Source organism: Carica papaya, chromosome 2, assembly GCF_054855325.1.
Source record: "Carica papaya isolate Zhongbai chromosome 2, ASM5485532v1, whole genome shotgun sequence".
Classification (NCBI taxonomy): domain Eukaryota; kingdom Viridiplantae; phylum Streptophyta; class Magnoliopsida; order Brassicales; family Caricaceae; genus Carica; species Carica papaya.
The window spans coordinates 36,003,701-36,020,528 of NC_142310.1; the positions used below are offsets into that span (position 1 = coordinate 36,003,701).

At 33.1% G+C, this 16,828-nt stretch overlaps 1 protein-coding gene and 1 pseudogene across 2 annotated transcripts; one reads left to right on the forward strand and one right to left on the reverse strand.

Moving 5' to 3' along the window:
- The first annotated feature begins 395 nt into the window (after positions 1-395).
- On the forward strand, positions 396-2,571 carry LOC110813454 (ubiquitin-like protein 5 pseudogene; annotated as a pseudogene). Its single transcript, XR_015817413.1, has 2 exons — positions 396-817; positions 2,298-2,571. The product of XR_015817413.1 is annotated as a ubiquitin-like protein 5 pseudogene (transcript).
- A 5,332-nt stretch (positions 2,572-7,903) lies between these two features.
- On the reverse strand, positions 7,904-11,241 carry ARF10 (auxin response factor 10). The gene is made up of 4 exons (XM_022040505.2): positions 10,021-11,241; positions 8,510-9,402; positions 8,331-8,392; positions 7,904-8,220 (listed from the first exon to the last, which is right to left on the reverse strand). Exons 1-4 carry the CDS (start codon positions 11,092-11,094, stop codon positions 8,180-8,182), a joined length of 2,070 nt encoding a protein of 689 aa, XP_021896197.2. The 5' UTR covers positions 11,095-11,241; the 3' UTR covers positions 7,904-8,179.
- Between the last annotated feature and the right edge of the window lie 5,587 nt (positions 11,242-16,828).

Genomic DNA, 16,828 nt, shown 5'->3' on the forward strand with positions numbered 1-16,828 from the left:
AAGAGAATTATATTTATTTATCGATATTTTAAACATTTCATATTTAAATCGAACAATAAAATTCCGAAATGTATATATTGGAACGAACCAAGTTCCTTTCATTAAGCAAATAAAAATATGATGATTTAGTTTACTCATCAATCCAAATTCTAATTTTTTTTTCTTTTTTTTTTTTTGTTTTTGATGACGTCCAAATTCCAAATTTTGAATGTGTTTTTAAAAAAATCAAACCTTAAAGAAACAAAGAAAATACCCATATTTGGGATTATCATCATGCATGGCATTTTTTCGATGACCTATCTCATCACGCCACGTGTACTGGACCAAATGGTCATGCAGAAGGAACACTTCGGAAAATGGAATCGAATTTTCCAGAAGTTCGATTCTCTCCTCTCAACTCTTCAACCATAATAAATCTCTGAACCCCAAAAATCGTCTCTCTCCATTCAGAGAGAATCATCGAGAAACTAAGAAGAAGAAAAAGAAGAAGCAGAGTTTCAGTAGAGTTAGGGTTAGTGCCGGGTTGAATTCTAAGCATCCTCGAGAACTGAAGCTGTGAAGCAGGAATCGAGAGGGAGAAGGAAAGATGATAGAGGTGGTATTGAACGATAGACTGGGGAAGAAAGTCCGAGTAAAATGCAACGAGGACGACACCATCGGTGACCTCAAGAAGTTGGTTGCTGCACATACCGGAACCCGACCCGAAAAGATCCGGATTCAGAAATGGTACACCATTTACAAAGACCATATCACCCTTAAGGATTATGAGATCCACGACGGAATGGGCCTCGAGCTCTATTACAACTAAATTCCCTTGGTATGCCTGTTAGTTTTCCCCATCCTTTTTCACTGATCGATCATTGTTCATTTTTTCTTTCTGTTTATTTCCCGGTTTTTATCAATTAATAATTAAGTATTATTTTTTCAATTACCGTCTTTGGCTTGATCACGATGTTTGTTTGCTAGTATCTGATTAGTGCATGCTATGAAGCCATTAACGTTATTGAATTTTGAGATTGGTTATGTTTGTGGTCGAGATTAGCTAAGGCAGATTATATATGACAAGCTTAGCTAGCTAATCATGGGGAAGTGAGTAATAGTCGCATGGAAGAGGAGTGAGGAGAAATATAAGCTGGTTCAGACTGCCAAAGAAGTTTCTAACCTTCAAACTGTTTAAAGGATTTCCATAATCTGAAGAACAAATTAGATTGGTTATGATTGGTTTGGAAGTGATAGAACTGGAATATGGGTACCATAGAAATGGATTGATAAATGATATACTGTTTCCAGTTTCATTTTAATTCAAAATTGGTGGGATATCTGATTTCTATCGAGTCAAGCAGGAGCAAAATGGAATTGTTCCTATTTAGCTGTATAGAACTGTTTGATTTCCTCTCAGTTTCTACATGAAAATATGGATATCTTACCATTAAGTATTAAGCCCCATCCTTAGATGATATAGGCTCAGGACCTTCTATAAGAGGAATTTTCAAACTGAAATCCTCTGCTTATACATCCATTTAACTTTTGCTTATAGGTCAACCTTCGTACTCAAACAACTCACAGGTCTAACCCAGGAAACAGAATAAGGTCAGTGGATTGGGGAGTTCAAAAGTAAATTCTAATTCTTGTTATAACCATGAGCAAAATGATTGCGCTTTGCCTCCCCTTGCTGTGGTTTATCTCATATACTAAAATCATTTGCACAGAAAAGAATTCTCTCTTTAGCCATTTTGCTCGAATATGTTACTGAACTTTCCTTGACCATAAATCTTAACTAAGCTACAGAAAACCCCATGGCAAATGTCTCCAGGCTTGTATTTAGGCTTTTTGTTTTCAAAAGAATTATTGGAGGTTGCTTAATGTTACCTGCAACTTTTTGGTATGTGCGGGTTGTTTTGTTTCAAACCAGTAATCTTAACTAAGCTATAGAAAAACCCATGGCAGATATGTTCTCCAGGCTTTTATTTAGGCTTTATATTCCAAAAGAACTGTCAGAAGTTGCTCAATGTTGGCTGTAACTTTTTAAGGTACATGGATTGGTTCATAGCCCTTCGGAGCTTTCAATTAAACTATCGGTGCCCTACCTGCATTAGATAGGATAGAACAATTATAATATGTAGTGGAACTTACTCGATACATCTGAATTTTTTTTATGGATTCTTAGCGACTTTTATGTTTCTTGATTTCATGGTAATATTAGGGATAATCATATCCATGATTGATACCTTTGATATCCTTGTCAAAAACTTCTCTGTTCAATAATTGCATGTGGATTGTCCATTTGCACTTTGCAGGTTTTGTATATCCATCTAAAACAAGGAAAATGGATTTGGAAGTTAGCTATTTTCTGAGAATTGAGAGATGCATGGCATGCTTGATGAAGGCTCGCTACTGGTTTTCTTTCCTTATGTAATATGCCCATGAACTTCACCATGTTCTTCTCTGGTGTCTGGATATTCCTGACTCTATATACTTGGTTAAACTATGGATATGCAGTACGCGGTTGTCTATAACTGATGAACGTATGCTTTGCGTGTGATTTTACATATGCTCCCAGTATTTTTCTTATTCTGTTGAACTAGTTTTACTGCCCTTTTATAAATATTCCAAGATTTTGTCTTTAATGATATTTACCTTCCTAAACTTTTTGAAAGAACTGTTTCTTTTTTAGTAGTTGAATTTTAGCAATGACCCATATGGCATTTTTGTCATGATTTTCATTTTAGCATTCTGAAAAGGAGTTTAGACTTAGGAAGCTACAACGAACCACTGGATTCATTGCCCTTGCTCAAGTTTGGAACGTCATGACATGAGATTATCCGAACTCACAACCTCAAGACTCGTAAACCTGAATAACTCATCCAGATACCAAACCCATGTATGATTAAAATTGACAAAACTTGTATTAAATGCAATATTTAGTTGATTTTGTTGGAGAACATCATCATTCGCAACGTTGATGGCTTTTTTAACCCAAGTATTGTGTCATATACATTATTTTCATGCTTCTATGATAATGTATTTTGACTATAGCCGTAGCCACTAGATAATCCAAGTCTTTATCTTCATATTAGCCATCATCATATGTCCCTAACATTGACATTGATTGCTATTTAGAACATCTAGTCATCATCTGCAACAGTCGTTGGGATACATTTTTTTTCCATCATTCACCATTATAATCATTTTGCTTTCCTTAATCACTAATATAATTGATCTGTTTGTATTATTAGCATTGTAAGTCTTCTCAAAGAAGACTGTTTTTATCTATCTGTTTCTTCAAGCAAGCACACACACTATCTACATGTATATATATATATATATATATTTATATTTATACTAAGGTGTTCTGGAAGGCAACGAATCTCCAAATATCTGTGATTCTACACTAATAGTCTTATGTAGTGTTTTTCTTTTTTCACAATTTTTTCACTTAGCGTAGTTATTTGTATGACAGGTTATACATACACACACACACACACACACACACACACACGTGGATATGATCCACTAATTTCACTATGCAATATGGTGTCCCATCAACATAATATGGTGTGCATGTTGATGGTGGAGAAAGAAAGCATCCACTAAATTTGGAGCCACCATTTTTGCTTGTCTCTTTGCTCTCTTTTCTAGTAATATGATACTCTCGTACACTATATTTCTAAAAAGTTTATAATAAATTTTATTAGAATTAGCTGGTAGGATGACTCGTTATAATTTTATAATAAAATGAATATGAAGTTCTACAATTAATTTATATTTATAAATTTTGCGATCAAATTGTTTAAAATAAAAATTTTAAGATTAATTTATAATAAATTTTTTGATATTTTTATTTATTGAAATTTTGTCATTTATAAATTATATATGGTGAAAAAAATGAACGAAAAAAGAGAACGGAAACTTCCTTGAGTGATAGAAAGCTGTAATCGCCTTAGTAGCGGAATGATAATCGGGTAAAGATCTCTATCTTTACCTGGTTTTAACCTAATTGTATAATTTATCTCTTTTAATCTTCTATTGATCCATACCTTTTACCCCTTCTAGGCTAGATCCTAAGTGGGTTGTTAAATATCTGAGTATAGCAAAAAAGTGGAGACAATAAAGGACAGCTTACCTGCATACATACATTTTTCATGTATATATATATATGTGTGTGTGTGTGTGTATTTACATGTTGCATGATGAGCTTTATGAGCATTTGCAAAAGGGAAAAAGGGAAAAGGGGAAAAGGTAGCATAGATATGTGATGTTTTGGTTTAATGGGGGTGTAATTTTCGTACTTCCTTTGAAGACTTTTTTCTTATTCAGCCTGCAAAAACTATTTGAAAATAAACATATTTTAATTCCCTAATAAACCCATTTTACAACACGAACATGCCATGTTCCAGCATTTATTATATATATATATATATATTACGACTATATCCCACCTTCAATGCCTATTTTTTTTTTAATAAAAAAAAAATTATGATTAATAAATAGAACTATTTCTTAATTGCTTATAAAAAAAAAAAAAAACTTTATAATATTATTTAGAATATTTAAAAAATAAAATAAAATTAGAGAAGAAGAAGACGAAGAAGAAAAAAAAAAAAAAAAACCTTTATTTATCGCGAAAGGTCATAATATCGTTTTAATGCGGTTTTCATTTTGTCGTCCCCAATATCTTCGACATCCGGCGAAACCGGATCACGAAATCTCCACAAAAAAAAAAAAACTAACTAACTAATCAAGATCAATCCTGGCCGTACACGTGGCCGTTGATTCATTGGCTTTCGTCTTTACACGTAACCGCTGTGTCAACCTAAAACGACGGTTTGAGAAGCCACAAGAGTTAAGAAAGACGAAAAAATTAAAAACAAGTGGGCCTCACCGCACGAAGGGGCCACGTCATCAAATCTCTGTCTGTTTACGCACCGTGACTTTTCTTCATAATAAATAATAATGTTTTTTTTCACCATTAAAATATGGTAATTGACACGTAAGAAAATAATTTTGTCCGTATTTTTTAATTGCATAATTCCAAAAAAAAAAAAATTTATTTATTTTCAAGTACATAATCCAAAAAATTATTGTGTTGTTTGTAGTACTTTTTGTCTTCAAACCAAGAGTTAATTAAATTTAAAATGAGTACTTATCTCTAATTTGTGTGTATTATTAGCACACTAATTTTTATTTAAAAATATATATTTTTTTAGTTATATTAAATATTAAAATTACAGCACTTGGTTGTTGACTGGGTTATTCTTGGATCTTGTGTAGAACATTCAATACCCATTTTAACAGCCTTGTTGGATTCAGCACTTTATGTTGAATTTTTCTTGCCTTCTAAGTGTATTGGGTAAGGTGAATTAATTAATTAATTAAATTAATTAAACCCATTAGGCTTGTTATTGGGACTTCAACTAATCAATGCCCATTTATCACAATCTCTTACTCATTCATTTATGAATTCTCTCATTAAAAACTTGTCTTTAAGGAAGTGTGGAGTACATTTTCTTAATTAAATGTCTCTTTTATAACCATAAATAAGCACATATATGAAATGAAAACATTATTTACAATAAACAAGAAAGAAAATTAATCGTTACTTACTCAACGTGGTCAGTATAATCTCATCAATACGTTAATTAGTTAAATATCATAAATTTAATAAACGTAAAAAAAGTATTTAATTTAATTCTATTATTTTGATTTTATTAAATTAAATATTATAAATATTACATAAAATTATTAGAAATTAAATTTTTTTTTTTTTTTTTTTGGGTTACAAATTATTATGTCAATTGCACTACCTAAATATTGTCATATTGTGAAAGGTAAATGAAAAAGACAAAAAGTGTTTATCCCAAAGAAGAGAAAACCAGATCCCATGAAATTAGGGTTGGAGCTGAAAACAAAGAGAGAAAAATTAATTTCAGAGAAAGTGATAAATAAAATATGCTTTGAAATATGTTCTTTTTTTTTTTTTTTTTTTTTGTTTTTAAATTTTTTTGTCTCTTGGTTTTTCTCCATGCCTTGGCCCTAACTTCCAAGTCATTGACTCTTTGACTATATATTTAATTTTCACATAACATATTCCATTACATTTAGTGGGTATCCATTGTATATATCTATATGTGTGTGTGTGTGTGTATATATATTACACTCACTAATGGGTTTTATCAAATGTAATTTAATTTTTCTTTTTTCCAAAATTCAATTCATTGTCTAATTACATGATTTAATTTTTTTCTTTTGGGGGGGGGGGGGGGGGGGTAAATTATAATTTAATTTTGTGATTTTTTAAATTAACTACGTGATTTAATTTCTATTAAAAGAGTATTATTTAGTAAGCCTCTAGTCAATTTTTTTTTTTCAAATTTAATTTATTTTTTTGCCAATTTTCTTACATATTTGCCTCTAAAAATCCACATACTTGTAAAAAAAATTTACATAAAAGAATAAAAAATAAACTATAAGTGTTAAAAACAGTAACCCAATAAAATTAAATCATTGAAGTCATACCTTATCTTAATTTTGATTATACTAAAAAAAAAAATTCAAAATTTCAACAATTTAATATCAAAATTGAATTACAAACAATTATGTTTGACATAGATCAATCACACATGGAATAAATCATAATTGACAGGATTAAAAAGATTTTTTACTTAAAAAATTGAGTATTATTTACACACACACATATATATATATATATAACTACAAGACAAAAATAAAAAAAAATAAAAAAAAAATTTTAAAAGTGAATAAAATTGGGGTAAAGTAAAGTCAAATAGGAGCTAAGCAAGGAAGGGAGGGCCCGACCAACGAAACGGCGACAGAAAAGGGAACGGCACGTGGGGGCCATTTCTTCCTGCTAAATGGGTCCCACCCTCACGTGTGCTTGTTTCGATTACTTACCTAATCTCCTCTCTTTAAATAATAGTTTTATATATATATATATTATTAAAATAATAATAATTAATTAATTAATATTTTTAATTTAAATATAAGAGAAGATTCAATTATAATTATATTAATATATTAAAATTTAATTTTATTAGCACTGGGTATTGGCGGTATATATAATATTGTCTCAGTTAATGTTTTTCAGAGTCTTTTATATACATATACATATATATATATATATATATATATACACACGAAGATGAAGTTAGACAAAAATTTAATGGGATTTGCAAAATAGAAATAAAAAAGCGATATACAAAAATTCAAAACCCTAAAAACCAAACCTAACAGACCAGACCAGACCAGACCAGACCAGACCCAGTTTGCACGTCGAAGACAACAGAGACACAGTCAAGCTTGCTTTCATGTTTTCCGGATAATTCTTCAGATCCCGAAAAATATTTATTTCTTATTATATATTTCATGTGATTCAATTAAATAATTTGATCATTAGGATAGCTGGATTTATTAATTACATATTTGATACTAAATAATTATTAAAAAAATAATAATAATTCTGTTCTTATTAATGCTTGAAGTTTGTTTTATTATAACTGAGTAAAAATCAAAGGGTTATTTGTCTGTTGTTTCAAGTAAAACCAGCTCCAAGCTCGGCAATCAACTCATTCCGGCAATGACGGGAAAAACCTAAAACCATTCCGATCCGGTTATTTCGAAGTTTTTCCGTATCATTATTTCCCCGGATTGGACGAGAATTCTTCGACAGGTTCGGAGAAAGATTAAGAGAAAGATAGATCATACACCATACTGAGAGTCGTACGAAATCGGATGAAGATAGGTAAGAGAATATAAGCTCATGCCTACGCCATTTTTCCCCGACAAGGCGAGAAATTTCTTACAATTGCTGAGCAAGACAAGTAAAACCCACAAAAGTTCGGATAGAATCACATCCGGACCGATGTAAGAATCGGGAAGGAAGATATTGAAAGACAGGTGGAAAAGCAGATTAACTATGTGTTTAAAAAGGTACATTTGCACTTGCAAATACACACAAGGTTTTTTAAGACTCAAAACAAATACTAGTAGAAATCAACACCAACAGAAAAAGGTAGGAGTTCTGTCCATTATACATCTTCCAAGTTATATCAACCAAACAACAGAAAAACTCTTTGATAATTCTCAATTCTCTGGTTTCTGCTGTTGGCTGCCACTAGATATCAAACCAATATTCTCAATGGACCCGTCTTATTGGGCGAATCTAGTGCACTTTCAGCATTCCGAATCCCTGTGATCCATGCCCTGAAAGACAAATTCAACTATTAGTGCCGCTGCCTTTATTGTCCCTTCGATGACCAAGGTTTCCAATCAAACCTAACAAAAGAAAAGATTGAAGATGTTTACTTTCTTACCCATAGTTTCACTGCCCGAACCCATTTTAATAGTCAGTCGTTTGGCTGTTTTCATAAAATCACTGCAAAACAGAGAATGAGAAAGATTGATGGTGGGTGAGAACATAAACCGAAGACTGCAGCACCTACCTAGAAGCCAATTTCAGGGGCGCAAAAAAGTTGACTCTCAAAAGTAGTACCTGAATGGTTCATCTCCGGTTTGTTTAAGAGCACCAGTTGCATCCCGGTAGAGCACGTGGGTTAATATCTCGGATCTTTCTATGCCAAACATGTTGGCCAATCTTCCGTATAGTTCTTCATAAGAATTAAGAACAGAGAGGTCAAGAGTCCGGCCAACATCCTCGGTCTCCATGAACACTTTGCAGTGACCGGTATCAAGGCCAGATTCGGTGGTTTGAAAGCTCTGGTGCCATGAGAATCCAGCGGGTGCAAACCTTTCGGGGGAAACTCGATCCCTAGAAGTAGATTGCAAAGAAAGCTCTTTAATTTTTTCCTTGCTCTCTTCTAATAAACTTCTCGAAGTGACTGTTGTATCAATAGAAACCTGCTGCTCTGTGAGTATTGGCTGACCAAAGAGTACGAACTGGTGTCTCTTCGTCTTATCAGATTTCTCCGAATTACAACTAGAATTACCTATCGTTAACAAGCAAGACAAATTCTCATTGTTGCCTTCCGTGTGCCCTGTTGTTCTGACACTATCATAAGTTCTAGAGTGTTGATCTAACCGCTGGAAGCTAGAAAGAAACAGCCCTGATTGTAGCTTGTTATTAAGATGGAGATCTGATAAAGATATTCCAAATTGAGCTTGCCTGGCTCCCTGTATGCCTGCAGGAGTGTTATCGGATAGATAACACAACGGGCTGCCAGGCCCAAGGGGGTTGCCTGTAAATAACGGCATTGCATTTGAACGTTGCCCATCATGGGGGAACTCCAAAGGTTGCGGGAGACGCAACTTTTTCCGCGGAGGTGAGAATGGTGAGAGATGGATGGTGGGCATGTTTGATACCAATTCCACCAGCCATGGACTCACACGCTTCACATTCTGTAGTAAATCCGGCTCATCCCATGCCACCTGAAATACTACCAATGACGAAAATCAGATGGAAGAACAGATTATCACACTAACCGGATATTACTTACAGAAGAATCAAAACCCTAAACAGTGTTCGAATCCAGAATCAAGGGTTTACAAAGTTTCGGATTCAAGAATAGAATGATCTAACAAAGATATGGACAATGCAACATTGACAAACTTGAACATCTACTCTGACAAATTTAGCTCAAAGGGTGATAGAATAATTAGTCAACAAAAAGCCATAAACTTTGCATGTAGCAAGAAATCACACAGACTGTCTAAATTCCTAATCTAGGACATGAAATTTTCTCCGTAGAATCCCAATTTCGAGCCCAAGGAAACAACATTGAGTGAAAAACATAAGCATATGTTACTTAAATCACCTAGTCTCAAGAAATTCTGCTAAAGAAATGAATCAATGTTGATCATATTGAATCGGAAACAATCATAATCCTCCATCACTTAGTCATAAACTAATGTTTTCATGTTCTTTGATTGAAACCCTAACAGCCAGGCAAAGCATTGTGGACTATTAAACAGATAAAACCCACAACTGAAAAAATCAGAGAGAGATATATATATATATATATATATGTATCTATGTATGTACTGGACCTGGAGAAGGCGCCATGGCGAGTTGGGAAAGCGGATAGGGTCAGCAACCTGAACAAAGGAAACAGTCCCCATGAACCAGCTGATCCTGGAAGAATCCTCAGTCTCAAAAGCCATCTTGAACCTCATACCAGAGCACCAATGGATTCTCATGGCGGCTTTAACAGCCGATGCTTTCACAAAAAACTCCGGCGTGCTTGCTCTCGGATAATAAACTACCTCAAATGGCTGCCCTGCAGCCGCCAGAGCAACCGCTTCCACTACCGATTCCGGCCTCAGTTTCCCTCTAAAGCTTCCATTTCCATTTCTTAACATCTTGCTCTCTTCATTTCCTCTCAAAAACGCCGAAAACCCACCAAATGGGGTACAGTTTCCCTGACCGGTGCTCCAGCCAGAGGAAGAAGAAGACGGGGAAATCATCTCCGGTCCACTACCAACCCCACGTTTGGCTCTCCGGATTCCCACGCAGAGATCACCGTTTTCCGCTCGTAAAAACACGATGGAGTCGCCGGCGACGAGTTTCTTCTGGTTAACGAAAGTGCTCCACCCGGTGGTCAACAGATGCCTCCTCGGAGTCCCTCTGTAGATGTGTCTAAACTTCCATGTTTCTCCATGAATGTCCTTTGCGATCACCGTCTGAACCGGAGGATCCGCCGTGTAATCCAGCCGGGGGAATATTGTTTCCGCGCAGTACCGGGGAACGGAGAATCCCCCGCCATTATTGGCGTCGGATTGAGTTAGGGTCTTGGCGAAAGAAGCCGGTTTCTCCGGATTATCCGACCCGAAAACCACGTTGTCGTCGAAATCAACCTCGCTGTTCGGTAGTGGGATCAGTCTGATCTTGGCGTAAACCTCGTCTGTCTCGGTGTCGGCGAGGAATTTGACGGCGGCCACCCGGCATAGAACGGAGGAAGGAATTCGCGGCGAGGATGAGAAATCGACGGCGGTGGCCTGAGCGTGCTCGGCATGGCCTTGTGGGAAGTAGAAGACGATGGAGTTTACAGCAGGGATTTGAACCATGGATCCTGCACATGCATGCCATAGTTGAGGATCCAAGCTTTTCTCTTGTTCCTTCATCGGATTTTTTTGAGTCCTGGATTTTGGTTGACTGGCGAGAAGATAAAGAAAGCGAGACTGATCTGATTGAACGAAATTTGAAAAGGGTGTTTTCCTTCCTTTTTACTCTCTTCACTCCTCCATTGGTGGGTCGTAGTCAAGCTTTCAAGACTCTGATTAACAGAACAAAATGGTGTATATACTGAAGTTCTTTGACTATTTTTAAAAATCAAAACTTCACAAAAACCAAACAAGTTTCACACAGTCCTCCATCATCACATGACAATTCTTTCAAATTGGGTTACAGGATTTACAGTGAAAACAACAAATTTGGTAAGGTTAAAAATTAAAAAAAAAAAAAGCCAAAACCAAAAAGAAAAAACAGAAAGAGAGATTTTCAATGGAGACAGACACTGATAAATTCATTCACCAGATACCAAACCCCGAACTCTTTCTTCTTCTTCTTCTTCTTTCAAAACAAGTAACCGACAAGAGGTAATAAAAAAAAAAGAAAAGAAAGAAGTCTGCTTTCACTTCTGATTTCACCCAAAAGATTTGCAGAGGTTTTGTGAAAAAAAAAAAAAAAACAGAGTCCTCTTCTTTCTCTTTCTCTTTTACTTCACATGCAGAAAGACTTTAATCGGCATCAGAGTAGTTTTTTGTTGGAGTGGCAGCCATAATCGAGTACGGACGATATCACAGAAAATATCTCTCTCCATCACCTGATTTTCCTGATCGTGTTCTTATCGTCTCAAAAACCAACTTTCTCCCTCTAGAACCGAAATAGAACAAACAAGAAACAGTCTTTAAATTCCGAACAAACTGTTTCATCCTTCTTTGCTAAATTTTTGGGTCACTATTTAATGAAGCAATTAAAATATATTATATTTTTTAAATTAAAAAAAAAAACATTTACAAAGTGGTGTTAAATTGAGAAATTACTTTTCCTACCCAGTCAAATCTTAATATTATATTATATTTTTATAAATATTTTTTTAGTATATGCTTTAATTTACAAATAAAAACAGTAATTTTTTAAAAACTTTTAAAGATTAAACAAGTTTCAAGTTATAAATTTGTATAATGACTACAATATTTTCTATGGTAACCCTTATGGATTCACTTTTGACAATAAACTTTGGTGATTTTTTTAGTAATATCGTATTTTATTAATCTTATTACCATTTAAACTTCTCATAAATATGTGATTTTTGTATTAAACTATATTGGTGAATATGATTGGAGTAATTTAATAAAATATTATTTTTAAAAAATAAAAATAATTTAATAAATTCGTAGCGCGACAAAAATAATAAAAAATACACGAAAATATCGTGAGTTTACTCGTTCTTCAACTACCGAAATATTATAATTTTTATTGCTTCGGTATCAGAGCAGTTATAAATAGATAAAATTTAATTATAGTTAAGATTTTATATGTTTGTGTTCTGATATTAACTATAGTTATAAATAAGTCACAAATTTAAAGTAAAAATATTAAAATTTTGATTTTTAATTGGTCAATGTTGTGCACCCATATTGATGAATATCGTCGAGAGTTCGGTGGAGCAGGGTGACTCTTTGATCTTTTGGTCGAGATCAACTCAAAAATGTATAAGCTGATCATATACTAACACGTTTACTAGATTTCTTTATTTTTCTCATTTTAATTATTTTTTTAGTAAAATTTTTCTTTAAAATATGTTAGATTTAGTTTTAGTATAAAAAAATTACAATTTTTATTTCATATTATTTGTTTTTTAACTATTTAAATTTAGTTTATTTTTCTTTCAAAAAAAATATCTTATCTAAAATTCGGTGTTATATTAATTATTTTTATGATTTTACACATATAATTTCAAATTTTAAATGTGAGTGTGCAAAATTTGAAAGTTGAATAAATTTAAGAAGCAAGAATTAAATAGTAAACATCGAAGTACTAAATTATCACGAAATATTATATGATTTATAATATTAGAATTATATTATGTAAGAAATGTAATTTAATTAAATATTTTGGGAAGGTGAATATTGTAATATATACACATACATATACATACACCTACACGTATTCATGCAAAGAGGAATGGGGTGGGTTTAGTTAAATTGCATGAAATAGTGGTTGGGGAAAGGCAAAAAATTTGCCCATGTGACTTTGATTAGCTAAAATGTCGTTGACAAATAGTGTTAAGTGTGAAATGTTTAACAATAATTTATTTATCGTAATAAAAAATTTAATTATTTTACTTGAACTTTATAATTTTTATTTAAAAAATGTATTTTATTAAAATAAAAAATTATGAATATTCTTAAAAATATTTAATAGGTGCTCTTAAGATTAAAAATAAAAATGTTAAAGTAAAAAATTTGATGATAACATCTCAACGTAGAGAATGATATCGAAAATTTATATTTATTTATAAATAAGATAACGGGTAGTATGATTATATAATTATATGTACATATAATATAATGGTAAAATTAAATTTTATTTTTTTAAAAAAATAATTATATTTCGATTTAATACCCAAATGATGTAAAGAGCACGGTGGAATCTCTAATGGGTTACCATAGTTGGGAATACAAAGACCAAATATTTTTGGTGAAAAAACAACATCAAGATTCAAAGAATCAAAAACCCAAAAGCCAAATTCACATAAAAATATAAAATAAAATAAAAGACACAATAATTGCATACACCAATTAAAAGTAAGATTCAAAAGAAATGTCACCAAGCACAAAAATAAATCAAATTATCCAAACGAGGCAAAAAAAAAAAAACCCCCCACAAAAGCTAGAGAAATAGACGAAGAAATAACAAAGTGTGGTGGTTGGTGAAAAATCAACATTGAAACCGACATAATGCATCAAACCCTAATTTAATGCACATGACCACACAACAATTTTGGTTGGCATTTAAAATTCCCACTAAATTTTTATTTATATTATTATTTTTTTAATAAGTAAGTTTGTCGGTAACCAAGTATTTATTTACCATAAGATTATATTTTTTAAATTTTAATTTATTTAAATTAATGATAAAAATTAATAGAAATTTCAAGATAAACCCATTGATATTTATAAGTTGTTTATTTATTAAAGACGTATAAAAAATGTGTGTGGAGTTACCGACTGTATCAAAGCTAAAAACAAGGGGGACCCCCCCCCCCCCCGCACGTGGCGACAACACAACTAATGACATTCAATTGCTATCCTACGCCGTGCGTGCATGTTAACACCCAAAAGCTTTTTAAAGCCCTCTATAGAAAAGGGTATGGTTAAAGAACAATAACAAAACAACCCCTCCCCAAAAAAAACGCTTTAAGCGGGTCGTACAGAGTTGACCCGCGGGCGACCTGGTTAATTTGCGAAGCACACGTGGCAAGATCAGGGTGGCTCTCGTTATTGGTTTCTTTTTATTATTATTATTATTATTATTTTTTTTTTTCCAAAAAAAATGAAGTCTCCTGATGATTGATGACGCGGTGGGACCCGTTGAAGGTGGTTGTGGTGATGATATGATGATGGGACGTTACAGAAGCACTGTGATGGATGGGCTGGATGGGGCCCACTTCTGTGACAGGCCCAGGAATCTCTGTCGTTATGTCCTCAGATACACAGGACAGAGTTCCCTCTTCGTTTGTCCGTTTCGGCTGAGTTGACCCGTTGACTCGGCCTGGTTCCCTCTTTCACTCGCTGCCACGTGGAGGGCTTTAATTTCTTTTTTTTACATAATAATGATTTATTAGAAATTATAAAGTAATAATTAATAAAATTATAACTTTATATACCCATTCTCATTTATAACCATAATAATGAGAATGGGTTATAAATGTTATCTGCAAGAAAGGACACAACAGACATGCCAATTCTGCAGTCTATATAATCAGACACTAATACCAAATATTATATTGCAAAATTTTAATAATTCATAATTATTTCTTATTATTATTATTATTTTTATATAAATATTGCTTTCTTTTATTTTTTTTACTACTTTTTCAAAAACCATATTGAGAATTACTTAAAATAATATTGAATAAATCTTCAAATAGATAATGCAAATATAACAAAATTAAATGATTGGAGGTAAATTATTTATTATTTTTATAAATTTAAATTTATTTTAGGGATACTTTTTCAATATTGGTTTGATGATATTATATATATATATATATAATATTTGGGGTTTTGTGAGTTGAACATTGTGTGGAAGTTTTTTTTAAGGTTACGAGCATTTGCTTTTGTAATATTTATTATAAGGGAGTTTGAAAATGATTATGCCCCCCAAATAATTCCATTATAGGAGGTGTCCTACAAGGGTTTCATATGGGTTTTGAGTGTGTGTATGAAACTTTGGAAAATTACAATGTGAAATCGATCAATAATAATATGGGTTTTGTCCATAAAGAATACAAATTATCATTGAGAAGAATTATGTTTGATAATTCAAGAAGAGAATATAATTAAAACATGAACAAATAATTGATTAGTCCAAAGAAAAAGAAAAAACATTTTTGCTGGATTTCAACTTTCTAATAACTTTTTCTACTAAGATGATTTGGGCCGAGTGATTCTAAACTCATGTTTAGGCACAATTCTAGTTTCAGCCCAACATGATTTGAGCTTCACCTTTGATGGGTTAGATCATGAATAAAAGGATTCTTTTTAAAAAAATTAATTGTTTTATAAGAAAAAATACACCTTCAACTCACAACCTCCATATATATAAAAAAAAAAAAAAAGTTTCTGAATTATATAATTTTTTTTAGAGAATGACGAAAATATCAACTATTCAACTAATAGGTAATTCGTATAAGTAAAAAGACTTGATCCCAGTTGATACGAAACCGCGGTTAGAACTCAATAGTTAACTTTGCCCTATACTTCCCTTGGTTGATTTACATTTAAACCTGCAATTAAACAAAAACTCATGTTATTTTTCTAGGTATAAGACAGATATATAGATGTCTTGAGTGAACCCGAAGGATCTCTGTCTCAATACTCCCACATTATCACCTATAATTTGCCTAGTAAAAAAACATAAATCAAACTTTCATTTGAAGGAACGAGAAACAAGAGTTGCAGACAAGCTTTGCTCGTCTCTCATCCATGCCTCAGGAGAGGATGTGAAGTCAAGCATGATATAAAGACAAGTCAGGCAGACTGCTGCACAGGACCCATGATTGTTTACCATAAAATTATTGGCTCTAAAAGAGCCCTACCTCATGAATTCTGTGTTGTTCTGACATCCTACGAGTGATTCTTTATTTTTGCAGTTTGAGCTAGCCTGCCGCTTGCCGCAAGGAAATTGTCTTGTGGGAGCCAAGAGAGCTTGCTAAGATTCAAACTTAATCGGAAGAGGGCGGCTCCATCTCTTCTCCCTGATTCTGAAAGGTAACAACCTACCCTGACAAGGAACTTTGCAACAAGAGTGCCCAAATTTGATAGCTACCTCGAAGCTGTCCGCTTTGTTGGTCCATCAAATTTGAGCTTCTTGTTGCCCTCAAAAAGCACACATTACCTTCTTCATGGTTCCAACAGATTTCTGAATCAAACACCTCATATCTTGGCCCATTCGGCACTTCTCCTACATTTCCTCTTTCTTACCACAATAACAAATCAACAATCAAAAACCTTATTTATCTTCTATTTTGTCTTCACGTGACACTAGACTCAGGTTCTGCGAGTTTCGGACAGTAGAAAGACTATCAAAGGATAAGAATCACGGAACTTAAAACATGAAGAAATGGTG

Excerpts from the sequence above, each read along its gene's own strand:
- ARF10 (XM_022040505.2), bottom strand. The coding sequence starts at position 11,094 with ATGAAGGAACAAGAGAAAAGCTTGGATCCTCAACTATGGCATGCATGT. Across the intron at positions 9,403-10,020 it reads CGCCATGGCGCCTTCTCCAG|GTGGCATGGGATGAGCCGGA; the intron begins GTCCAGTACATA and ends GTAGTATTTCAG. Across the intron at positions 8,221-8,330 it reads TTCGGGCAGTGAAACTATGG|GGCATGGATCACAGGGATTC; the intron begins GTAAGAAAGTAA and ends TTTGTCTTTCAG.